This window comes from Drosophila rhopaloa, unplaced genomic scaffold (assembly GCF_018152115.1).
Source record: "Drosophila rhopaloa isolate 14029-0021.01 unplaced genomic scaffold, ASM1815211v1 contig_159, whole genome shotgun sequence".
Lineage (NCBI taxonomy): Eukaryota > Metazoa > Arthropoda > Insecta > Diptera > Drosophilidae > Drosophila > Drosophila rhopaloa.
In genome coordinates, this window is record NW_025335038.1 from 1190176 (window position 1) to 1217096 (window position 26921).

Consider the following 26921-nt stretch of genomic DNA (forward strand, 5'->3'; position numbering starts at 1 on the left):
CGTGGCCAAAGCTGAGGATGAGGGACTGGACTGCTCTGGTCCTGGCCATCCAATCGAAAGCGGAGTTCGCCAAGGAAAAAACCGAAAACGTTTCGTGTAATTTCGAGTATTGGGTGGTGGGGAGTGCTTTTTTTTGGTGGGCGGCTAGAGTGGTTTTCCCGACCATCCCGAGTCCGTATTTTTATTTATGTCATAAATTTTAAGCCATTGGGAGCTGTGAACGGGAACGTGACGTCAGCTTATAGTTCGCATTGCGGGCTTAAATTTTTCGCATTTTAAATGCGTATTAAGCAGAAAGAAAAGTCATTTTAGGTGATTCGACATAAAACCCGCCACCCAGCTCATCCAATTGCTTATAAATATGGCTTAATACATGCATGTGATGATGTCCTAGTTGACTATGCAATTTGTTTGTGTCAATAAAATGAAATGACGAAAAAATATAGCTAAATAGAGCTACCATTAACAGGGACCAAGACTCCCTGTTAAGGCCTTTCCGGCTCCACAAAATGACTTCTGATTTCAGAAGCCAGACTAAAAAGAAGAATGGGCATTTCACAGCAAAGTTTGATTGATTCAATCAAAGAAATCCCTTGTTTTTGTGCACATATGCACTGCTTCACTGAGTTGAAAACTTTCGACAGAAATTATACCTTGTGAAGATAATAACTAATTAAATGGATCAACAAATTGTTCAACGTTACATTGAAAAATTTGAATGCAGATTTTTATCACAAGTCTTTTTATGTATGCCACTTTGGAATCGGCTTAAGTTTGGCAAAGTTATGGACTCTCGAAGTCCGATTTTGAGTCACTCTTTTGCAAAACATTGGAAAATAAGAAATAACTAACATGAAAATGGGTCCAAAATTTGATCATCGTTAAATTGAAAACTTTGAATGCAGATTTTTAGAGAATCAAATCACGAGTCTTTAGAGGTATGCCACTTTGGTATCGGCTTAAATTTGGCAAAGTTATGAACTCTCGAAGTCCAATTTGGAGTCACTCTTTTGCAAGACATCGGAAAATAAGAAATAACTAAGATGAAAATGGGTCAAAAATTTGATCAACGTTAAATTGAAAATTTTGAATGCAGATTTTTAGAGAATCTAATCACGAGTCTTTAGAGGTATGCCACTTTGGAATCGGCTTAAGATTGGCAAAGTTATGGTATTAAAACTCTCGAAATGTCCAAAATTTTTGTGAGTTTCACTCTCTTTGCAAGACATCGGAAAATAAGAAATAACTAACATGAAAATGGGTCCAAAATTTGATCATCGTTAAATTGAAAACTTTGAATGCAGATTTTTAGAGAATCTAATCACGAGTCTTTAGAGGTATGCCACTTTGGAATCGGCTTAAGTTTGGCAAAGTTATGGACTCTCGAAGTCCGACTCTCTTTGAGTCACTCTTTTGCAAAACATCGGAAAATAAGAAATAACTTACATGAAAATGGGTTAAAAATTTGATCAACGTTAAATTGAAAATTTTGAATGCAGATTTTTAGAGAATCTAATTACGAGTCTTTAGAGGTATGCCAATTTGGAATCGGCTTAAGTTTGGCAAAGTTATGGACTCTCGAATTCCGATTTTGAGTCACTCTTTTACAAAACATCGGAAAATAAGAAATAACTAACATGAAAATGGGTCCAAAATTTGATCATCGTTAAATTGAAAACTTTGAATGCAGATTTTTAGAGAATCTAATCACGAGTCTTTAGAGGTATGCCACTTTGGAATCGGCTTAAGTTTCGCAAAGTTATGGACTCTCGAAGTCCGCTTTTGAGTCACTCTTTTGCAAAACATCGGAAAATAAGAAATAACTAACATGAAAATGGGTCCAAAATTTGATCATCTTAAATTAAACTTTGTTTTATCATCGTTAAATTGAAAACTTTGAATGCGATTTTTAGAAAATCAAATGTTTATCCAAAATTTGACCATCGTTAAATTGAAAACTTTGAATGCAGATTTTTAGAAAATCAAATCACGAGTCTTTAGAGCTATGCCACTTTGGAATCGGCTTAAGTTTGGCAAAGTTATGGACTCTCGAAGTCCGATTTTGAGTCACTCTTTTGCAAAACATCGGAAAATAAGAAATAACTAACATGAAAATGGGTCCAAAATTTGATCATCGTTAAATTGAAAACTTTGAATGCAGATTTTTAGAGAATCTAATCACGAGTCTTTAGAGGTATGCCACTTTGGAATCGGCTACGTATTGGTCTTCAAATGAATAAAATTAAATTGGTGAAGAAAGCCAAATTATGCGATATTAAGTAGATATTTAAGAAAGGCAAAGCAAACAAAATTATGAAAACTTACACGTTATTTTAATAAGTACTTATAAATAAAAATAATTATTTTAAAAGGCTTTAGAAATCTTTTAGAAGTATGTGGATTCATTCTTGTAATTGCAATCCGACATCAAAATTCCCTTTTATAAATGATTCAAATAGTTTCAGCCAACTATAAACAAAGGATCCTAAAAAAACACTGCATACTTTCCGGATGAATTCGAAATGCAGCCAAACTGTTTTGGGATTCGGCTTGGAAATTAATTTGCCGACTTCGAACAAACTGTTTTTATTTGTAAATTAGACAACTTGAAGTGAAAGTGACCTTGTTAAAGACAACATGATGGCGGAGAAGTTGAGCTCCTCGAGTGCCACGCAGGACTAACTTTTTGTTTGGAATTAGTGGAATTGTATCTTGTAAAACACAAACTCAAGTGGGCTAAAGCTGCGAGCCTAGAGCTCTCTGCCATGGATCCACATGTCACCCAATAATGCGCCTGTGATGTGCCAAGCCACTTGTCCGAGTGTCGAGTGGTTGGGGTTCTCGGGGCAAGTACACAGAGAAAACATTTTTGGACCTGTTTCCAGTAAAACAAAACCTTTAAGTTATAGCTTAATTTTTTCAATCTGATTTTGTCGAAGAAAAAAACGAATAATATTATTATTTACACTTTAAAAGAATTAGACCAATCCTATGATATATTTGAACTGCGAATATGAAAGTGATGATTTATTTTTCGGTGTAATGATTTCAGGGGGTTGGTGGGCTAAGTTCTCGCAAGTTGGGGTGACTTAAAGGATGGATCTGTAGGAATCGGAATCGGCATCGGCATCGCTTGTTGGGGGGCAGTGGTTAGCTTGGCTTAGCTCATATTACGGGTATCTTGGCGCCAGCTTTTTATCGACGATTATTTTTCTTTTAACTGTGTTGTTGGCCTGCTTTTATTGTTGCTGCTGTGCCTTTTCGCTCAATATTTGCTTGCTAGCTACTTCGTCTTGCTCGCATTTTGGCTTCCTTTTTTTTCCGCCACTTTTGCAGCCTTTCTCGTTGATTTTTATTTGTTTCTCTTTCAATTTATTTTGCCATTTCGTTTTCCTTTCTGCCGTCATTGCTGTTGTTGTTGGTGCTGCCATTTTCATCGCTTTTATTACAAACACACACACAGGCAGACACATGTGGAGCAGCTCCCCACATTGTGTGTCCTTCACAGTCACAGTCACAGTCGCAGGAACACTCACATTCACGTTCGCAGTGCGTGTTTGTCAGTCTAACTGTGTGCTCAGTGCACAGCGAGAAAATCAGGGAAAAGAAATCATATTTTAACACATTAATCAAGACCTCTTTTGTTAATTAAAATTTATTTTCTTTATGTACTATGGGCTTATATTTAAAATGACTGGGTTCTATATTTGGGTTTATCTTATAGTTTCCTGCTCAAAAAATATATGAAGTCTTCTTACTTTTAATTTTATTGGAATTAATATAGGATTTTAACTGTGACTCTTAAATGCTATTAATGTCAAAAAAATGTAACTTAATATTTGCCGCGATTTTAAAATAAGTATTAATTTTGGTTATTGATATTCTTTTTATTCCATTTCGGATTATAAAATGCTTATAATCGGAGGGGAAAATTATACTGAATATTCTAGCAACGTTTATGCAGTAACATATAGGTTTTTCTGTAAATTACTGTGTGGAGATTAAAACTTCTTTAAGCCCTTCTGACACAAGTTTTTCTTGGGCTCGAGTGCACGACATACCCTTGACTTTCGATGACATTTTCTCAGTGTGTTTGCGAATCTGTTTGTTTGCTGCTAAATGTGCGCTCAGCCCGCCACTCATTTATGTCGTCGATGTGCCACAGCCGCTGTCACCCTCTGCAAAAACAGCCCCTCGCTCATCAGCCTTGCCGCCCATTTCGCCAACCCCAACCCCGACCACGCCCCGCTTCCCCTCGCCGCCTCCTGGCACGTTCGTTAACGTTCAGTTTTCCACTTGATGCTATTTATGTTTGCCTCCATTTTTCAAGAAGGATCAAAATTTATATTGGCTAAAAAGTCCCTCGAGAGCTTTTTACCCCACTCCCCATGTTTCTTAAAGGAAAACCCCCGCCTCTCACACACTCTTACAGATGTAACAAATTGTAACACAATCGTAACTGTTTACTCGGGGGTCAGGGGTCGCCAAAATCATAACCTCATGAACTTTTTGGCCCCAGCGAGCGCGGTAAGTGGCCACGCCCTCCTCTAGCCCTCCACATGTGTCCCTCAACTCAAGCGATTGAATTGAGCTGTGCAATTGTTTTGATTTCTGGCCCAGGGCCTTCATTTTCCCGCTTTTCCCGTGGCTTTTCCTAGCCATTTTCCTGGCCCCACACTACTCTACATTATGACTTCTCGTATTTATCGCCTGTGTGGCAAAAATGTAATAAACAATTCGAGATGCTTTATTGCTCTGCAGCAACTCAATTTATATGGCCTGGCTTTTGAGGTGCTCTCTGGCCGGCTCCTTCTTTCTTTCTTGGTCTTCAGATCCTGGCCAAAAGCAATCCCCATCATTGCCCCTTCTACTTGGCCTGCTTTTGTTGTGCGTCAGTTTCCCTATTAAGCACACACAAATTGATGATGTTAACAATGACGGTACAAAAATCGCCGGCTCCATGACTGGCCAGAAAAAGCAGAAAGCTGAAGTTTCAGCCGGCGAACCGGAACAGCGCATGGCCAACTGAAATGGAAACTGGCTGGGAACGCAGGAAGCTCACTATTGCTGAAATAGTTCAAGATATATGTGTTTTATTGGAGGTGTTCCAGGAATCACAAAATATATACAGGGAGGTGAAAGGAAAATTGTGAAATTTCAAACCGAAATACCGAATAAAGTTTTATAATTAAAACAAAACATTTTTAGAATATATAAAGACAAAAGGAGCTAATATATTTCGCATAGGATTCTAAATAAATTTAAACGTTTACTTTTCTTTCATCGTTAAAAATTTGAAAAATACATTATCATATAAAATTCTGAATAAATTTGGTGGCTTACATTCATTTTTGGGTTCAAGCTTACGGTTGAGTAGGCATCATGTGTTTTTTATGACTTTAAGGACATGCATTGAAGCTTAAGTAATTGCGGTAAAAAAGGTAAACAAGAGAATAAGTTCCTGAATTTACTTTGCATAAATATTTTATTTGCAATAGATAAAAGGTGATAAGTATTAGTATGTTGCCCTTTAAAAGTATATTATTTTAACTAAACTAGATTCCACTCAAATATTGTATTTTAAAGAAGTTAACCAATGGGTTTTGTAAATAATAAAGTCTTTAATTAATGGCAGAGCTCAATGCAATTTGAAATATATTTTCAAACAATGATTGAAACAGATAAATTCAAGGAGTTACTGCTGCGTCCTAAAGTTTAAATATCAAAGGTTATGCTGTAACTACTGCAACTGATGTTTATTAAGCATCGTTAAATATAAAACCAAAAGTTCGCACTCCCCCCGAAGAGATTTATGGCCGTTTCAGCATTTTCAGGAACACAGTCAATAGCTCTTCGTGTTTGTGTTGCAGGCCAAAAATGGCTTTAATGTTTTCACATTTGCTTTGTTGGCTTTGATGGAAGCTAACTTTGCCGACCCATCCCAGAAGCCCCACCCCTTCGGATCGACAAATCAATTGAAAACTGACAGTTGTGACTAAACGGCGCATATTTCCTTGACATCTGTGTGGGAGTCTGTGTCTCTGGCCCCCAATCCCTATCCCGAATATGTATAGATTGGGTATTGAGTGTGTGCTTGTCTGTGTCATGCATATTTCTGTATTGGATTTCAGTCCATTACGCGTCGCTCGAGTTTCGGGAATTGGATATCGGCTTTTATATATATATAACCACTCATTCTAAAAAAAAATTAAAAATTAAATTTAAAAATAAATTATTAAATAAAATTTATACATCTTTTAAAAAAAAAAAAATTTATATTTAAAAAAAAGAATAAATAAATATATAAAAAGTTAAATTAAAATATAAAATTAAAAAAAAAAAAAAAAAAAAAAAAAAAAAAAAAAAAAATTTTTTTTTTTTAAAAAAAAAAAAAAAAAAAAAAAAAATAAAAAAAAAAAAAAAAAAAAAAAAAAAAAAAAAAAAAAAAAAAAAAAAAAAAAAAATATTAAAAATTTTATAAAAAAAAAAAAAAATAAAAAAAATTAAAAAAAAATAAAAAAAAAAAAAAAAAAAAAAAAAAAAAAAAAAAAAAAAAAAAAAAAAAAAAAAAAAAAAAAAAAAAAAAAAAAAAAAAAAAAAAAAAAAAAAAAAAAAAAAAAAAAAAAAAAAAAAAAAAAAAAAAAAAAAAAAAAAAAAAAAAAAAAAAAAAAAAAAAAAAAAAAAAAAAAAAAAAAAAAAAAAAAAAAAAAAAAAAAGTATAGTATAGCGGGCCCTGTTGCCGAATCGTTTGGGTTTCTGTTTCTGCTTCTGTGTTTGGTGTTTGGTTCTGCCTCTGTTTCTGGCTCTATTTTCTGTGCCTGCTCTCTCGGTTCCGTTTGTGCATTAACGAAACTCACGCACGCCAGCCTAGCCAGCAAAATGTCAGGGGCTTGATTTATCCTGGCCAACTCCGGCACTGCGTGTTTGGCCACAATCAATCGATTGCCGCCATCGCCATATAGCCATATAGCCATATAGCCATAGCCCATCAACGTGGGCCCATCACCGCCCGGCTGTTTGTAACTGTCGCTCTGGGCGTGCCTACACTCTAAAACTAATTTTTTCTAAAAATACACGCACTTAAAACAACAGTTTGTTACCGTAATAGACTGCACAAAATGTGAACTCTAATTTGGTAACAAGAAAATAACAAAATAAAATCGAGCAACTCAAATGAATTAAAACATTAATTACATTCCTAGTTTATAAATAAATTTGATTTTTTAAACATACGGCCAAGGGTTGTATATTAATCAATACATATAGACATGTTGCCCAGAGAATTGTAGGTTTCAAAAATGTAATATTAAATGTCTAAAGATGATTGATAGTTATTTTATTATATTTATTATATTTAAATACCGTTAAGATTATCAGATTTAAGTACATTTTTAATAGAGTTAATATATTGAACATTATTTTTTTCCTTGTGCTTCATATTTCTTGCTAACACTCATATTGAAAGATCATTTCCAATTTATGTTTTTCCGAGTGTCGTATCGGAACTGTTCGGAACAGGATGGGGCCCACTGACTAACTGACTGACAGGACAGGAACAGGATGGAACCGGGCCCAGAAAGCGGCAACAGCTTAGCAGAGCCGCACACGGTGGGCGATAATTAAAATCCGCTACGCGCCCCATAATTAGTTGCCCAGGTCGAAAAACGCAAAACGCAAAACGCAAAACGCAAAACGTTCAACGCCACAACACCGCGAAGTACCAGTCCACTCCATTTTTCGAAAGGCTGCCCCGCGGCGTCCACTTTCAATTCTGATTCCGAATCCCGATGCCAGTGCTATCTCCATCTCTGTCCATTTTTATGGACATGTGCGTAAGCGATCCGTGCGAAAAATGGGCGCTTCGCAGCAATTACCACCGCAGGAGAAGTCAGAGCCGACCGGGCCAAAAAGATTCGCCATGGCCGATAAGTCCACTTTTCCACTTCCCGCTATCCGCTTTCCATTCAGTTAAGTTCCGAGCGTGCACGCCTACGCACCTTTTGCTGTCATGCAAATCAGTTGGCGGCGGGTGGCCTCCAAGTTCTGAGGCCCCCTCCCACCTACTACTACACCACAATGTAGTATGGCCCTTCCCCATTCCGACCCACGCCCTCACATATGCGTAACGCCCGTTAAATTACGAAAACTTCGACTGGCTGGGCAATATATCTAATAGTGATGAGTAGGAAGGTTGGCTCTTGGTAAAAAGTATGCATTTTTCATTAACCTAAGTCGCTTTTAACTATGAAAATATTTCAAATTAGTATAATTTATTTACATTTTAATGGAAAGTTTCTTTTTAATACTTTGTAATCAAACAAGGAAATTCTTGAGATCGGTGGTAAGAGCAAAACTCTCTTAGGACATTTTCTTGTGTATTTTGTATTTGTTAATCGAAGACAATTTGGCTTCTTTTACTTAGGATTAGGAAAGTCACGTCACCTCACCTTTCTTGATATTCTGGAACACCCTAAACTATTTCACACAACCTAATCCATTATTCCCACCTAGCTTTAGTTCTTATTTTAGAACGTATTAGCGTCAACTCTTGGCACTGGATTCGAGCCAGGTCAGGTGGTTGGCCGGAACCGTCTGAGTTTATCATTGCGTTGCGAAATGCGAATCGGAACATCCGCTTCTAAATGCCAGGCATTTGCAGGGCCTACCCCGATACGCCCCCCTACCCCCTCCACCCCCCACCATCCACAATAAACCTCATATCTTTCTAATGGGGTTAGACCTGCAATTGTGTCCAGTATTCGGCGCTAAATTGAAATTGACCAGGGCTGTGGAAAAAGGAATTGGCGGAGTGAACGCCCACGCCTTGGCTTATATAACGCGCGGCTTATGTAATTTCAGCGTCACTTTGGAGATTTATAAATTTTCGTTGGTTTTTCTTTTCCATTTCGCCTCGTTTTTGTTTTTTCCCCCTGTTTCCTTGTTGTTTTGTATCTCATTCCCAGTAAGAGAAGTCGCATTAGCCAGCTGGACGACGTTTCATTACCAAAAAGGAGGGAAAATGGGGTGGGGAAAAGCCCGAATGGAGCTGGGAAGTATGCAATGTAAATAAATGGATAGGAAGAAATCAACGTTAAAATAAATGACACTAAAACTGGAGACACACTCACTTTGTTTTTGTTCTTCATTCCGCTCATTTAGCCCGCGTTGCTGTTGTTCGTTTTTTGTTTTGGCCCGCTCTTCAATTGGCTATTAAGCAAATTGATTCAGTTAAATTTATCTTAATGCAATCTTCAGGCTCCCCCGCCGCCATTGAGATAGTGCATAATTTGAAGGGCATAGTAAACAAGCCGACAATTCACGCGCAACAACGGCCGAGTATATCTGGCCCACTTGTGGATACACAGAGATACATCTCGTGGGTCCGACACATCACATGGCGACAAAAGCGAAATGCCAAAAAAAAAAAAAAACAAAATAATGGTAGAGAAAAGCAAAGTATCAGGCTGAGAGTCTGGAATATCCAGACCCAATCCCCAAAACATCGGACGCGGGAGGAGGACAACCGACCATAAAGCGCTCGAAGCGTGAAGAACAAGGGTGAATGCGGAAAGTTACAGAAAAAAAGCATTAGAAAATATATCTGGCTTGGCTTAAAAAGCGCGCTGTTGATTGTTTTGCTGGATAACGGCCACGACGATTCCGTTGCCCATGATGTACCCATCCTTTTTTTTTATTTTCCCGAACTGTTGCGGGGTTATTTTGATTCCGTTGTCGCCATCCGCTATCCGCCATCCGCCTATGATGGAATCGCCCCGAAGGGCTGCTCTGTCTTCCCCCAGAACACCCAAAACCCATCCCATCCCCGTCCCCATCCACATCCACCCCCTCATCCTTCAGCCCTCCGGAAAACTATCTCTCCTCGAACTGCGTATGTGTGCTACTGGGCAATCTCTAAGCCGTATAAATATGCCATCGTCTGAGGACAATCTACTAAAACCATCGGATTCGGCTCGGCTCGCGTGGCGACGGCCCAGCCCAAAAACAAAATGGAACACAGAAAAAAAAATGGAAACTGATTAAATTAGAGTCCAACTGATCTAACTTGAATTTTCCCAAGCCGCATTTTGTGTTACCCAAACCAAATTGAGCTTGATTAGCTTTGAGTGGCTCAAATTTTCATCATTTGGTCTGAGAAAGTTTCAAAAAGTTGTACCTTAGTTGAGCAATAGACTTAGAAGAAAGAAAATGGGAAATAGAAATTACGTTTGCATTATATTATATCATTATATTTCTTAGTGGCGTAATACTTTAAAATTTTTTTAGACCTTTTGCTAATTAGTAATAGGTAATGCTTATTCATATTATCCAGCTGATTTCTCCCAGTGCAGAACAGAATCAGCCTCGCCTTCGAGCCATTGATCGGCCTATAAACAGAGTTTTTCTCTTGCCTTGTTATTGCCCCATAGGCAAATCATATAAATTATGCTCAATTTTTTCCTTTTGGCTTTTAATAAGCATAAAAACTTATGATATGTGAAAATATGCGCAACAAACAACAACAGTGTGGGGAAACCAGGGGGTTAGATGGTCCATGGGGCTGTTTATGCTTGAAAATTGTTTACTTTCTTGTTTTTGGCTCACAGTTACGCCCAGTTATGGCAGCCACAGTTGGGCCAGGAATTTATTTAGCTGACAACACAACTTGACTGCCGGAAGGGGTTCTCGAATATATCCAACGCCGAACGTGTCACATTTCCCCTGGGGAATCGCTGGCATGTACTTAAAGTTGAATTTAACTTTGATTTGAGGTGGTCTTTTGAGGATGTAGGTCACATCACAAGGGCTTAAATAATAGGAGATAATCTCAGTGTTAAGGCGGTTGAATCAGAAATTAAAATAATTTTGAAAGCTAAGAAATCAACACTACTAATCAGCCTTGCAATACAATTATTTATTCTTAATACAAATAAACTTGCTCTTTAGTTTTATATAAGGAACATGGAATTAAAATTATTTTAAAATCGTAAAAAATAACTTTCGAAACTTGGTGTTGACAGAAGATGATATTACTCTTACGCCATGTGGTCTTAGCAGAATTTCAAAAATAGTTCTACATTAGTTTCTGGTCAAACTCAAAACTTTTGTTTATAGAAATTGATTATAAATTGTTACAAAAATTAGGATTAACAAAATATTTTGTAGTTGCTTTGTTAAATATATAGTTATAGTTGTTTTGCTAGATTTATTTTAGATTTGAATTTCTTTAATGAAATTTGCACTTTCTATTGAAAACCATTTGCACTCGTCAAATCAATTGTTCAAAATTCAACACAAAATCAGCGACCAATAATTTTTAGCATTCCACTTCCGGAAAAAACATGGCAGATCAAAGGAATAATGTAACTGCAATTACTTTTTCGTGGAAAATACTTAGTTTCCGTTCCGATGATTCGCACAAGTGAAACTGCATTGAATAGAATTTGCAGAGTCTGTCGTTGACAGAGGACCTTTTCCCCGTATCCCCAGAGTTTTCCACACCAAAAGCCACCAATTGAAATCAAACGCATTCGGCTGTAGCTTTTTTTTGTCAGATTTTTATTTTTTTTATTTACTATGTTTGTTTTCTCATTTACTACGCAAGTTGTTTTGCATCGTCGCACTTTTCTCCATCTCGTCTTTCTCCATTTTGGTTTTTTCATGTATAAATTTGTCATGTGTTATGAAAATATAATATACTTATGTACGTTTATGTTAGATGTTTTACAGAATGCTTGGCTCCGTTTTTTTCTCGTTAGTAACTATGCATTGATTAGCCATTGTGGTTTGTGTGTGTTATTGTGTCTTTGTGGGATTATACAAATCAATTGATTAAGTACAAAATATATAGTATACTCGTTTAATGCGTATATAAGTTTTATATATTTTTATTGATGCACTCTAGTCGAAACCACGCAATCAAACTGAAGACATTCATAAATTCTTTATCGATTTCTTCCTTTCTTTTGTCTGTTTTATTAGCTGCACAATTTTCAACAACTTAGCATAAAAACTACTGAAAAACATGAAACGATTTCGAGTCATAATTGAAATTGACCATTTGGTAAAATTGACTTTCGAGGGCGGATCCTGGCATCTAAGACTCCAATCAAGCTTGGCAGGATTTTCTTGTTAGATTTTCCTTTCATTTTCCTTGATTGATAGCATAAGCCAGGACCTTTATGTTTGTGTATGTGTGTGTTTCGGTGCCATATATGTACATGAATGTCATATACATAATGCACGTAATTAATAATGTAGAATGTTTCGCATATATTGCATAATAAACGCATTTTTGTCCTTGTGTATATATATTTATAGTTGCATATATCGCTGTATATATATTCGATTAGTTTGTCTCGATGCAAATAAATACATAATTAATGTTTTCATGTGTGTGTTGGTGTCCTGTTGTGTGTGTGTGTAGGTGTTTGTTGTATTTCTAGGTACAGAATTCATTATTTTTTTGCTTGCTTACTAAGGTGCTGTGTTGTTTTCTAATCGTAAGCTTAAATTTATGTTCGCCTTTTGTTTTTAATAATATTTTTTTGCAACTCTACTTTTCTACAATTCTACAGTTGTGTATGTGTGTCTGTGTCGTGTTTGTATGTGTGAGTGCTCTAAATACAAGTTAAAATGATTTAATCTCTACGCAGTAACTCTTTTTTTCCAACTATTTCTGTACGCGTTGTGTGTGGGCTTGTGTAATGTATAATCGACCAAAATAGGTTTGTATATCTATCGCAACAATATGCACCTATGCAAAAACATAAGATGAGTTCTCATTAGTTCCTTCGATTTCTTGGTTTTCGTTGTATAAAGTACATCAATTGGTCTCGTCAAGCAGCACAAAAGTTGCGATAACAATATGCAAAAAACAACTCTACCTGTTAATATATCTGTATATCGATAACTAATAATCGTTATAATCGTTTAATCAATTCATCGTTTGCCAGCTAAATCCAAAAATCCCTACGGCTCGTTAATTATACGTTATTGCTTATTTTTTTGTTTGCGCCTCTGCAGATTTTCTCTTCGCTTTTTTTCATTTGGGTTTGTTAATCCCGTGTAAACTAAATTGTTTATATTCTTTATCCTGCTATATATATTTATATAGTGTATAGTGCCATAAATGTTCGGGGTTTCACCGTACTTATCGCAATAATATAACGATTTCCAAATATTTACTCATAGATACATGCGATTTAATACTTTTTAGTTACCTTAATGCTCTATTGCTTTCGTTCTGCGTTTTTGTTTCTTTTGTTAATTGCTTTTGCTTTCGATTTACTATGATTATACCATATACAATACAATAGCTGTAAATAAGTATAGCTTTTTCTCCATTATAATATATATTCAAAGTGTTAAGTCTTTCATTTTTTGTTCTCGCTTGCTTATTCGTTGTCAGCTACTTATATAATTTTCATGACTTTATTAGTTATGTTCAATTCTTGAATTATTAGTGTTAACGTGCCAAGTCTTTTATATTTTTTGCTCAATTATTTATACATGTGGAGGTGGTGGTGTTTTTGCGATTTTGATTTGGTAAATAAATAAATCACGCTCAACGCAAACTATGCAAATTAAATTTTTTCGAATTAAATGCGTGCAAGGACACCCCCTTGTATTTTTTTTTACCAGTTTCCGCGGGGGTGGTCTATATCCCCCTTTTTATTCGCCTGCTTTTTTATTACATTTCCCTTTGTTCGCATTCGCCTAACGAGCGCTCGTTAAACTGCATTGACACAAAAAGGACAACACAACATTGTGTTGCCATGGGTGTTTTCCGAGGGGGTGGTGTCAGCAACAGATAATGGAAACAATGGATCATGAACCTAATGCTACAAATACTGAATTCAACAATTGCATTTCGCGTTGCGCTGGTTCCGTTTATGCGTCTGTACAGGGTTTATTTATGTGTGGGTTCTACTAAGCTACTAATGTATCAACTTTAACAATTTCCTTGGTTTAACAATACGTCATGATCTGGGTTCTTTGTGTATGTGCGTGATTGGAACAACAGAAAAATTTAATTTTGGACTTAAGCTTTTCCAAATATATATGCCTGGGGTTATATGTAATAATTCTTCTTCCACGTGAATTTTCTATTACAAGTTTTAAAATATGCACCCCCTTATTATATCTTTACCACTACGATTTATTGCTTTTCGATACACGTTATTTCTATTAAAAGTTTCTGGAGCTCAATTGGATTTCTCGTTTGCTCTCTTTCTTTGAGCAAAATTAATGAATAGTTCTGAAAATTGTTAGTGTGTATTTGGACTATCACAATATTCGAATTGCTTTGGGTTCGTCGTTTTATATTCATCAAAAATTACTCAGCAACATAAGCCAGTGGAAATAATAAAAACTCCAAATTGGTTTACAAATAAAAAACATTGTTTCGCTTGTAAAATGTGTGGTTATTTAATATGTATTGTATATTTGTAACTTTATAATTGCTTCTCTCGTTTACTTATTTGTTTTGTTTTTGGTTTATACAAGTGTGCTTCGATAGCTAATTGTAAGTAGTTCCAACCTTACAGTATTCTTTAAGACTAATAAATCGATTAACTTGTTAGTTAAGTTATTGCTTTACTTTCCATCGCCTTCTTTACAATTGTTATACAAAATTTTTAAAATTTAATATTATTGCCGGGCTTCAATTCAATTCAACATTTTCATAATGCAAATTTCATAAATATTCATTACATTTCTCACTTCCGTAAATTATAAACGATACATAAATAATAGTTGACTACATTCTAGATAACGCTATATATTATATATAATTAATTGTAGTTGTAATTGAAATAATTGTAATTTGTCTTGCGGTTTGCAGGGGTTTTTTATTTTTTTGAGTATTTGCTTTGGTACTTTAGCCGATTTAGTCGATTCCGATTGCGATTTCGTCTCGATTATTCGATTAATATTATTCCTTAAAAGTGTTGCCATCTCTCTCGTCCGACGCTCCCTCCTCCGAACAACAGTATAAAAATAATTTCGTGATTATACTTACTAGTTTAACTTAAGAGTACATGTCTGAAGACTAACCCTAGCTGTATATAATATATGCTTTGTAAATATTACGCAACTACATACGTATTCTAGATGTATATATCTTCTATACTCCCCGATTACCCGCTTAGAAATACCAACAACTTTGGTTTTGGGTCATCTAAACTTGGCTACGACTAGGGCTACAAAATGTTCGTTGCACTTCTTTCCCCTCTTCCTCTTTGAGATCGGTTGCTGAAGCTGATTTCAGTTGATGATTATAATGCTGATGTGTATGCTATAGCCTAATATATACAGTTTTGTGCAGCGATTGAGTGTTTGTGTGAGCTCGTGTGTTTTGTGTGAGTATGAAGATGAACGAGTAAATGATTGGATGAATGAATATGAGTTACAGTTACATAATATAGGGCTAAGTAATATCGTACTAGGTCGGTTAAGTGTCGAAAGGTGCAAAAGTATTATTCACGCATGGACGAAGTGTACTGTTAAATGCTTGAGACTAGATCACACTCGATATTTTCTGTTCTGCGATTGAGGGGTTCGTTCTATGCGATCGAATACTTGGGGATGGAATATCCCGGATTTCTTTGGTCTTATTCGCTGACTGTACTCCTAAATTGGGCTTTGAACGGAATGCAATGCTTGTTGGGAATGGCTTTAGTATTAAATAAGTGAGTTTGCTGTTAAACAGCGACTAGATGTTCACTTCTTACGACTAAAATAAATAATTGTAGGGGCTACTTCACTGGGTAGTAGTGCTAATTGACAGAGAAAAAAACGCCCAAAAATAACGGATTCGAACCGCCCTCTGTGATTTCTGCAATGCTCTTCTAGCCTTAAATGATTTTGGGTGAACTAATGGGGGGACATGACCTATATAAACGTGATCGTGATGCTTTCTACAAGGATTAATATGAGGCTTACACAACCAGTTCTCGGGGAGTTTAACTTGGTCCTTGGTTTTCTGGTTTCGGTTTGTTAACATTCGCTCGTGAACCGCTCCCACTTGAACCGGTTCGCATCCCCGACTAAATATTGCTTTGCGTTTCGTTTTTTGTTGCTTGCTTTTTGATTAATTTGTATCGTTGTCTTTTTATATCGAATCTAAAAATTGTTGAGTGCTTAAATGTCGCATTGGTGTGACTTACTTTAAAATTGCTTAGTGGCTAGCACTCGTAATTACTGCTTATAGATAGGCTGCCCTTAAGTCCTAATTCGTTGTTTGAGAAACATTGCATTTGCTTTTGTATTCGTTGCATTAATTTTAATCACTTCGTCGTCGTCGTCAACGTTGTCGATTAAAGAGATAGAGATAGAGTAGAGAGATATTGTTCGAGTAAGAGTTTAGAGTTAGCTAGAGGAGAGTGTTCTTCGAGAGTTAGTTGGAGAGAGTGGTAGATTAAAACGTTCGTTTGGTTTCGCTACAGGTTATAGTACACTCTATATATGCATTTAAATATAGTACTCTTATGTGTGTGTTTTTGTTTTTGTTTTCGTTTGGTAAGTAGTTAGATAGATATAAGATAGCTGCTAGAATTGCTTAGATTTCTTCAGGTTCTCGGAATGCATGTGGCTTTACCACCTCATACACAAGGCTCTCTGTGTGTGTTTTTGGGGTGTGTTATTTTTCGTGGAATGTGTGTTGGGTTTTAGGAATGTTCAACTCACTTAAGTTAAAAGAAGAACCATTTTGAGTTGGTTAACACGGGGGTTTTCCCGATATCTCTCAATCAACTTAGAAGTTTCCTTTACATACTTTTGGAGGCACCTTAAAAAAGAGAAGACTTGAAGCCGCCAAAGAGATTTCGGGACAACCCCCATTGAGTATTTTGTTGCTTGGCTGCCTAATGCGAATTTCTACAGTCTCTGTGTTACTCTACTACACTTTGCTCTTGGACGTATTGTGATGTATGTATCTTCTATAAAAACGGCTATCGGTTAACCTAGTTGTAAATGGTAACGGTAACTTTAACATTAACGGTAAATTAACTAACCAGCTATGCAGTTACAGCACATCCATCCTCTTTTTTTTTCGTATCCAGGATGCAATAGAGATCTCTAATCGCTCCGAACCTCATTTTGGTTCTTCAGGCCGGATCATATAGTGGTTTTAGAACTCTAGAGATTCCCATTGCACCCTTATTTATGTTACATGCTTACATGGCGTAAGTGGCTCCTGCACTGCCCTCGATTTTTACGCGCTCGAGGAATTCGTGGGGCGGAGATGAGGCCATACTTGCCCCACTCTCACTGTTGCTGTCGTGCATCGACAGCGACATGGACATCATCAGCTCCTCCTCGTCCTTCAGGCAGGCCGATTCCAAATGCTTGTTGAGGTATGACTTCAAGGCGAAGGTTTTGTGACACCGCTTGCACTCGAAGTTCTTGTCCACCGAATGGGTTTGCATGTGAGCTCGAAGATTGGAACGATCGGCAAAGGCCTTGCCGCAGTGCGCACATCCGTAGGGTTTCTCGCCAGTGTGGGATCTCAGGTGACCCTGGAGCAGCCAGGGTCTCGAGAAGAGTTTGCCGCAGACGCCACAACTGTGTGATAACTTGTGGGTGAGGACATGCATGGCCAAGGCGGGCATGGACACATAGGCCTTGCCACAGGTGTGGCACTTCTTGGCCGATTGCGAGTCCAGTGAGCGATGGGTTTGCTTGTGGCGCGAGAGATTACTAGATGTGGCATATTGCTTGCCGCACTCGGAGCAGGTGTACTTGGTCTTTTGCTGATCGGGAGTGGGCACTGCAGCTGCAGGATCTGCCACATGCTTCCGCTTCGAGCGACCATCGCTGACGAAGAAGGCCTCGTAGGTGTAGGCTACCGTTTTTGCCGACGCTCCAGAGGCGCCACCATTTTCCCCATCCATCGCACACTCCCCATCCTGATTCGTGTTCGTCGTGTTGCTGTTCTCGTTCTGCACCTGACTGCTGCTGCTGCTCGAGTTGCTGCTGGGACTGCTGGGCATGTGATTGCTGCTGGAGCTCGAGGCATTGCTGGCGGGGCGTTGCTCATTTACCACGCTGGCCGCTGCAGCCAGTTCGGCAATCGATGATGTGCTGCGCAGATGCGCATGCGCCTCGAGAGTTGGCAAGTGGGTGTGGTGTGCCTGCTGCTGCTGCTGCTGCGGCTGTTGCTGCTGCAGTGGCAAATAATGATGTTGCTGCGGGGCAAGGTGTTGCTGCTGGGAGTGCTGATGTTGCTGCTGTTGTTGCTGCTGCTGCTGCAGTTGGTGAGGCTGAGTGGGCGGGTGGAAGGCTGTGCTGGCACTCAAATCTAGGATGGCATGGGCTGCATGCAGGTCCTCCTCCGCCGGAATCCTTCGCCGATAGCCATGCGCCGGCTTGTCATCCAAGGAGTACGGCCTGTAGATGTCCTTCTTCTTTGGCGGCAGGGATAGTGTGGCACCCGTGCTACTGAAGCACTTCCTTTCGCTGGAGGTTTGACCGCTGGAGAGCGGACTGTAGCGATCGCCGGCGTCACTGGGCGAACAGGAGGGTGACGAAGTGGTGGACGAGGGCGGCGTTTGGTAGGCGGCCAGGTGCTGATCTCCATTTCCATTCCCATTTCCGGTTCCGGAGGAGGCGGACGCGGCTGCCACCAGAGCTGTGGCCGCCGCACGGATTACGGTTATCCCGCTCTCCATGCGGGGCAGGTACGCGGTGTAGTGCAGCGGCGACAGTTCGCGGGTGTAGCCTGAAATCGACACGGAAAGGGGGAAATAATGGGTTAAACTCTATTTGGAAGCAGTTAAAGAACTTTGGTAAAGCAGGCGGTCTATTCAAAATCCCTTCTTGAAGTGTGGAAAACTTAAAAATGAACCCAAACCCCATTAAAGGTGATGCTTTTACATTATAAGTCGTTCTTTACTTGGTTTTCAAAATTGGAAATGTAATACTTTATGACTAAAATGTATCAATTTATGTAGATTACAAAATTAAACTCGAACTTTTTAGACGCATTGCTGTATAAACTTTGATAATATAAAAAGTTTTTTCTCTTCTTTTTTATAAGCTGTCGAAACATGTATCCTTTGTACTTCTTTAATTTTTCTTTTCAAGAACTTTAAACAATAGCATTTATCGCAAACTGAAGGACAGCCACATAGTTCCACTTTATGACTCCTCTGCGCTTAATTTCTATAATCCAAGGGCAAACTTTGAAAGGTCAACTTAAATATCATAAGGACACTGCCAAAGTTAAGCTATTTCGTAGGTGCCAAAAGTATGTATATATTTTGAGTGAAATTCAATTTCCACAGAAAACTAACTTCTGTAGACTTTTAAATTTCCATAAAAAAACAAAAAAAAAATCCCTTAGTTTAGTCGATAAACACATTCAACCCATGCAACGTCTTCATTTAAGGATACCAGGAATAGCTGTATATTTTGACTCTATGTCTAATTTCTAATTTCAACTGAATAATTAATTTTCCAATTGTACATCGTAAAAAGCTCTGACAGGCACATATTCTAACAATACGAAGGACCCGGCCCAACGGTTTAATTTTGCTATTTGCCAGTGTTTTCACGCCGAGGGGAAACCGAGTTGGCATTTGGCGAGGGTCTGCGGCCCGATGGCCGGAATTGCAAACAATATTGAGTGACAACAAAGGCAATTAAATTGATTCGGAATTGTTTCGCAATCGCACAATGGCCACATCAATGACAGCGATTACGTGCGCCTCCCTTGGCTCTTCCGATTTTCCGTTTTCCCTGCTTTCCCGACTTTCCCGGGGGCGAACTTACCGTTGTAAACATTGCCGGCCACTCGGGTTGCCGCCTCCGGGGAGTGGGGCGGCGGACTGGGAGCCGTGGTGCCCGCCGTGGGTGAACTGGGGCCCCAGCACTTGGACGTCGTCGTTGGCTCGATGTTGCTGCTACTGTGCGATGTTGCTGCTTCGATAGAAGTTGCTGCTGCTGCTGCGGCGGCTGCTGCTGCTGCATCTGCTGCTGTTGTGCGTTGCTTTTCCAACTTGATCAGGAACTTGTCGCCCACCACATCGATCTCCTCGTCCTCATCCAAGGTGGAGCGTCTGGACTTGTGATGCAGTTCCTCCAGTTCTCTCGAGGAGGTGGTGTTGCACTGCTGCTGCTGCTGCTGCTGGTTGTTATTATCCTCCGTGCGATCCAGCCAGGGATACGCCTTCCACTTTTTGGCTATCAGGCAGCGCGGCATTTTCTGGGTTTTTAGTTGAGGTTAGAGTTTTTGTTTGGCTAGGAGCTGGGGATCCAGTAAGATCTTAGAGGGCTAAGTGCTGAAGCTAGAGTCGAGTTTCGAGCGAGCAAAGACCGTCTCAGGGGGTATAATTTGTGGCAAAAGCGGAAAGGAAACGTTGCTGTTGTTATCTCGCATGTGAAAATATATATATTGTATATAGAGTTTGGCTCGCCGAAAGATCTCTTAAAGTTTTAGTCGTACAGCTTGTTGGGATTTCGCAGGCCTGGCATTTCTGCTATCCCAGATCTCCCTCCGTTTGTTTGTGTGAGTGTGTTTGTGTGTCGGTTAAATATTCTTAATAATTTGCATGTTATTGTAAATTGGTTTTTCAGTTAGGATTCCTCGGGTTTCACAGCCACTTCACACATTTCGGCGCTTGATTCGTTGTCAGACCCGTATCCGTCATTTGGGCTGGAGTTTCGTCTCTCTCTCGCTTCTTTCTTTCTTTTTTTGGGCCGGAGTTTTTGCGTTTTTGGCCAGGGCCACCGATTTTTGGTCAGTTCCCCCCGTTTTCTCCCCAAAGCTCCACGGAACACACACGGACACGTTCGCGTTCAGTTGGCTGGCTGCGTGTGGCTTATCGATTTTTACATTTGCGTTTACGTTTACGTTTGTTTTTAACACGAAATTTTGGACTCAAAACATAACGGGGGGTTCTTTATATATATTTTTGGGGTATCCTTTCTTTATTTTTGGCTGCCGATTTTCTCGTCGGTTTTTTTTTTTGGAAACAAAACTTGTTCGATGGTCGAGTCGAAATTAAATGTTTTGTTTTGAGTTTCAGTTTAACAAAACGGAAAGTTGACAGAATTTTAGTGGTAGAGTTGTAGTTTTTTTTGGTTGAGAAAGTTAAGTTAAGGTTGACGCGAGTTGAGAATAGTTGAGTTGTTATTATTGTTGTTGTTGTTGGTAGTGAAAAAATTGATTTAGGAGAAAATATAATATTATATAAGATAGAGAAGAAATGCGAACGAACCGAACGTAAGCAACTCTTGAATGCTTATGAGAGTCGTACTGCCCGAGAGCCTGCTTATAAGGGTGTCCACCCCCTAAAGAAGCCGAACCCCTTCGTGAGGAAACCGAAGTGAAACGAATGACCGAGCGAGAGAGTGAGAGAGCGGAACGCTTGGGAGCGGGACAGCCCCTAAATTCCAACCCCCAAAAAGGAAGCGTAGCTGTTGCTATTGCTGTTGCTTGTCCTGGGGGCTGCCACAAACGTTGGAATAAATAAAAAACGTACTTAAATGGGATATTAAGATAGATTAACTTTCCAAAAGCTTAAAACCATATTAGAGGGGGATTTATAAGATAAGGATAACCCACTAAACGCCTTTAAATGAAGAGCTTTTGTAAATTTTCTAACGAAATCGTTCAGTTCAGAACGTCCCTACAGCAGAGGCAACAATCAGGAAGTGTTTCATTGCCGAAACATTCCCTGCTGTTGCTTTCTCCCGATTTCAAAATTGTTGCGCCTCTCTCTTTCCATTTCTCCCTTACTACCGCTCTGTGCCTTTCTTTCGGGCCCCCCAGCCATACCATACCTACCATACCATACCTGAGAATTGGCTCATGGCTCTTTGGCCCTTTTGGAACTTTTTCGGCTCGGGGCTCGCGGCTCTTGGCCGCTTCAGGCTCCCATTCACGGGGTGGATTTTCCGCCCAGAATGTGGCAGTTGTGCCGAGTTAATTGCTGTTGCATTGCATTTGTTGCTTGGCTCTGATTTTGAACAAATTGCCAGCGACTCGTTGGTACAAGGGGGTGTACTTCCATATATATATATATATATATAGTAGTGAGGGGTGAGGGGATGCAACAGTCGCTGGTCCTTGGCTCTAACTCAGTTAGTACAAGATAAACAGCACAAACTAACTTCTGCCGCCCTCAGTCCCCCTGCCAACTCTCCACTGGCCATGAATAAGTGGTTTACTTTCCAGATCACAGAGGTCGGATATGAGTGCGGCAACTCAAATCGTTGGATGATTAATTGCAGCTCCTGCCGAGTTGGTTTTGATTGACAGCTGGATGTGTCATATGCCACACTCCCAGGATGAATTAAACTCGATTTCGGGGCGAAAAACTAGGGTTAACATCCTATGATAGTTAGGTCTACCCAATTATATTTGTGGATATCTATTTGGATATTGCTTTGAGTTGATATTAATAAATAAATAAATTTCTTAGGACTCTGAGCTAAGTTGAAGACCTAAAGACTAAATTTGGACAAATTCATCAATAAGAATTAATTTTATAAATAACAATGTGAACAAGAAAAAATATAAAATTTAAGCATTTGTAATTTTAAATAGGTTATATAATTAAAAAAAAGACTTAAATTAAATAAATTTAGAAACATTTTTTTGGGCTACAAATATGGTTGTTTAAAATCGAAACACCGCTTTATTAACTTACATTTCCAAATGCATTATTATAATGACAGAAAAACTATTGCATATTGAAAACATATAGTCATTAACGGAAAGTTTAAAAGATTTTGCTGAATATTTATTACTCGCTCTAATATCCCTTCAAAATCTTGAGAAGTAACAAACATATACACACAATCTGTTCGCATTCTCAGTCACTTCAACACACACAAAACTAATTAATTAAAGTGGAGCTTCGGTTTGCTGAACGGGGAGCAGAAGCTTTGCATAATCAGACACTTAAATTACAAAGTTCTTAACCTTTTAATTAGCCAGCGACAACAGACAATTTGTCTGCCTCAGACAAGCTTAGCGTTGCTTCTGCAGCCGTTGCAGTCCTTTAAAAATTATACTTTTCATTGGAAATTTCATTCGGCTTACTATGGTATCCCCGAGGTCCTTTGTTCAACCCACTTCCTGCTCCCCACGCCATCGAAAACTCGAAACAGATGTAACCTTTCCTTCTATGGTTTCCTTGTTTAAACTATTTTGAATTTTTTGAGGAAAACCAAGAAGTGCCCACCGATCTATCTGTCCATCCATCTCGCGGAGTGACAAGCCATAAGGACCTCCTCGGGCCTTCCTTGAAAATGAACGATATGTAAATATTAATGCTAAAGTAACGTACATACCATCTGTGGAATTCGACTGCACTAATTATAAAAAAAAATTGGGCTCGCCCTACGCCTTTCACCTCAGTGGAAGCCCTAAATATGCCTAGTTCAACCCCACCCAGGTTGCACTGTGAGAAACGTATTATAGTTAAGTTTTTGGTGTTATTTTGGGTAGGTTGTGTGTTTCAAATAAAACATTTAGTTAACAAGCAACTAAGTATTTATAACTTAATCAAGCTTATGGTACAAATCACAGGATTCTCTTTTCATAAAAACGTTTTTAATTTTAATGATTATTTGTTAACTAAACAAAATAATGAAAACTTACTTTACAAATTAAACATATTTGTACCTTTAAATGTTACATAAAGGTATAGCCACCATCTGATCTAAGTGATTTCTGATTTTATCTGATTTTATTACTTACTATTTTGTGACCTAACAACTTTCTATTTTATTTGTAAATACTTGAGAAACTCAAAATTTATTTATTCTAAAACCCGTTTTTTTTTTACATTCAGAATGGCCAAAAATAAAGACGTTTAGAATATATTTTAAATGTTGTTACAAAAAATGTTTAGAGAAATATTTTTTGCACTTTGATTTTCAGATTCTGTCGATCCTTTATATCAATGTTTAGGTTATATTTTTTAGCAGTAATTTTTATAATTTCGTCTAAAACCAAAAGGTTAGCAGTTTTAGTAGACATTTTTCTCTGTGCATGTCGTTTCTTGAGGTGGTGACAAAACCACTCGCCTGGCACACTGCTCCTCGTAAATGGTAATCTGCTTTTCCAGCCAACAGACTTGAAGGCGATTCCGAACAAGATGCGCTTTATGCGGCCCACGACGAAATTGTTGCGCTTCGTTAGTCACGCCCTCCGCCTCCTTCAAGAATTTAGGACCCACTATATAGGACCTCGATCCCTAGATCGCCGCTGGCCACGCGCACACTCCCTCCCCTCTGAATATTCCAATTCCAACCTCGATCCGGAAGGGAACTGCAGATGGTGAGCCACTGAGGCGATTCAAGCTCTACGGCATATGGCTTTCACTTTGGCTAGCGAATCGGAACTTGGCCACGCGTCACGACAGGAAAATGTAGAATAGTCTGGCTGCAGAGGAAAAGCGGCTACCAAAATTATGCAGCCGGCAGAAAGGACTACTACGGAATGGGCGGAATGGGGCGCGCTCACCTGGAACAAGGACAATATGGTTAATGCAGCGACAGCCTTTCCTGTTTCGTGTTTTACGAGCAGTGCGGTGTGTGTGCTAAGTTTGCAGCTATTAGTTTTTGTTTATTCCTTGTTTTATACCCTGCGAGGGAGTATTTCAAATGGGTTTAAAGGCTTGCCAGGGGTGGTGCTTCTGACACATTTTCAGAAAGAATATAGGGTCTAGAAGGCCAAGTACTTGATCGGTTATGTCCGCTGTTGCTGTTGGTACTATTGATTATAATTATATCTAAATGACCATTTTAATTGACCAGGTCTAAGGACATTTTTTTCGTTCTACTAATTAGCCTATGTTTGACCTTAACTGCCTTTTTCAAGATATCGTAGGAAGTGTTTGATATTTTCTTAATTATATATTTACGAAAATATTGATATTAAAGAAGAACGCAATTTTGAAGAATATTATTAAACTTGGCCATATAATTAGAACATCTTATAGTGTAGTGTAAAAGGAATCTGAAATGTTTTTAATTTATTTCTTTATAATTAAATTTTAAAAATAATCTGACATGTGCATCCCAAATCATTTAAGTATTTTTTAATACCTATATATAGAGCAAACACTAGCAAAACCATTTATTTAAAGCAAACAGCATTTTGTATCTAGTATTTGTTAAATAATAAGTAAGGGTGCTATTCAAAGTTTTCATATGGTATCTGCACACAAATCTAGAAGGGTATTTCGTTGGTCAACCCATTAATTTTTGTTGAAATTTGTTAGTTTATTTAGTTTTGAGTGGGGGTGTGTGTCCGAGAGTACGAAAGTACGAAAGGTGCACCGCAGCCCAGTTGCGGGGATTCAGTTGAGCGCGTTTGCGAGCGTGCAAAAAGCAGCAGGAGTTTCAGGAGCTGCCAGGACCAACAGCCCACAGCCAACAGCCAACAGGAGCAGGAGCAGGAAATGCTCTACAAGTGCTGCAGCTGGCCCAGCTGTTTTGGGTGTTTCCCCCTATATTTTTTTCATTGGCTTTTGGGTGGGTATTACGCCCAACTCCTCTTGGCCCAATCTAAAATGCACACCCCACTGGCTGCAGTCGCCATTCGGCTTGTCAGCTTGCCAAGGGCTATTTGGCGTTGCCTAGCGAGTTGCCCCGAAACTTCGGCTATAACCGACCGCCCCAACCCTCTACGTATATCCCCTCTATATGGCTGGTCGCCTATATCCCTCTCCCTTTTCTGCTACCTCTCGCTCACTCGCCCGAAGTGTGACGCTCGCGTGGCACGGAAGTGACGGCGGCAGCTGTAGCCGAAACTATAACCAGAAACTGTTGATCCTTTCCTCTTTCCTCCTTCAGAACTGGGCATGGGTATGGGCATGGGCACCCAGAGCAAGCCGAAGGCTAAAGGGAAAAGCAAGCCAGCGGCAGCGGTACGGAGGTAAAAATTCACAAAGGTACTGAGAGCCCAAGGGAGCCAGGTGTCTGGCATGCTCATTCCGTTTTCCATTCAATGATGTATTAAAGTGGAAACAGCACGAGAGTACCAGACTGAGTCTGGGTCTGATTCTGAATTGTATATTGTGCATGCCCTATAGGAAAGGGTGTGCAAATTTACGGAGCAGTTGGCCTAGAATAAGGAATTCGAAGTGAGCTTATATCTAAGCACAATTATTCAGTTATTACTCACTGTATAGACTATACATTTTTATACTTTTGAACTCTTTTTATTGAATCGTAGAATCTCGTTTTATTTTATTTCCGTTATCCCGGCTAGGGATACTTTCATACACCATTGATTCGCTGACATGTGTTCAACGAAGCCCCCGGATAAAACCCAAAGTATTTCCAATAACCGATACAATAAGGAACTGAAACAATCGAGGTGTATGTAAAGCGGCGAAGCCGAGCAACATGTAATTTGTAAAGCTTCCTTTGATTAGGCATCCGTGTTCCTTTGTCGCCGCATGACTCGTGTAGTTTATGGCACCATAAACCAATCAGTTTGGCCCGACAAAGAGTATTCACGCTTCGATGGCTCCGCAATTGACTTCTCTTTCATCTTTATTGTATTCGCGATGTCTGTGTCCGGGAGTCTGGGTCTGGGTCTGCGACTGGGTCTCCGAGTTTGAGTCTGAGTCCGGGTTTTCGGCATTCGCAATTCGGTATATATCCTTTTGCGTCCCGGCGCTGTCGAGTTTTTCCCAAATGCTATTTATTCCTGTTCCTGCTGTAATTTCATTGTTACTCCTTTTTGAATGGCTGTGTGCAACAACCACCACCCCATCGTCATCATCATCATCGTCGTCATCAGAGCAACACGGCACCACCTCTTCCACCACTTCCACCACCCGAAAGCACCACCCAACACCACCCCATTTTTGGCATTTGGCGTCTGCATAGAAACACAAACAGGTAAAAAAAAAAAGAACAATAACAGTATCACAACGAGGGGAAGTGAAATAAAGGCG

The 26921-nt window shown here is 39.0% G+C and overlaps 1 protein-coding gene across 1 annotated transcript; it reads right to left on the reverse strand.

The window, feature by feature from the left end:
- Nucleotides 1–11533: 11533 nt before the first annotated feature.
- On the reverse strand, nucleotides 11534–21233 carry LOC108051590 (protein snail). Its single transcript, XM_017133729.2, has 2 exons — nucleotides 19771–21233; nucleotides 11534–18718 (listed from the first exon to the last, which is right to left on the reverse strand). The coding sequence occupies exons 1-2, from the start codon at nucleotides 20198–20200 to the stop codon at nucleotides 17175–17177; spliced, it is 1974 nt and encodes a 657-aa protein (XP_016989218.2). The 5' UTR covers nucleotides 20201–21233; the 3' UTR covers nucleotides 11534–17174.
- Between the last annotated feature and the right edge of the window lie 5688 nt (nucleotides 21234–26921).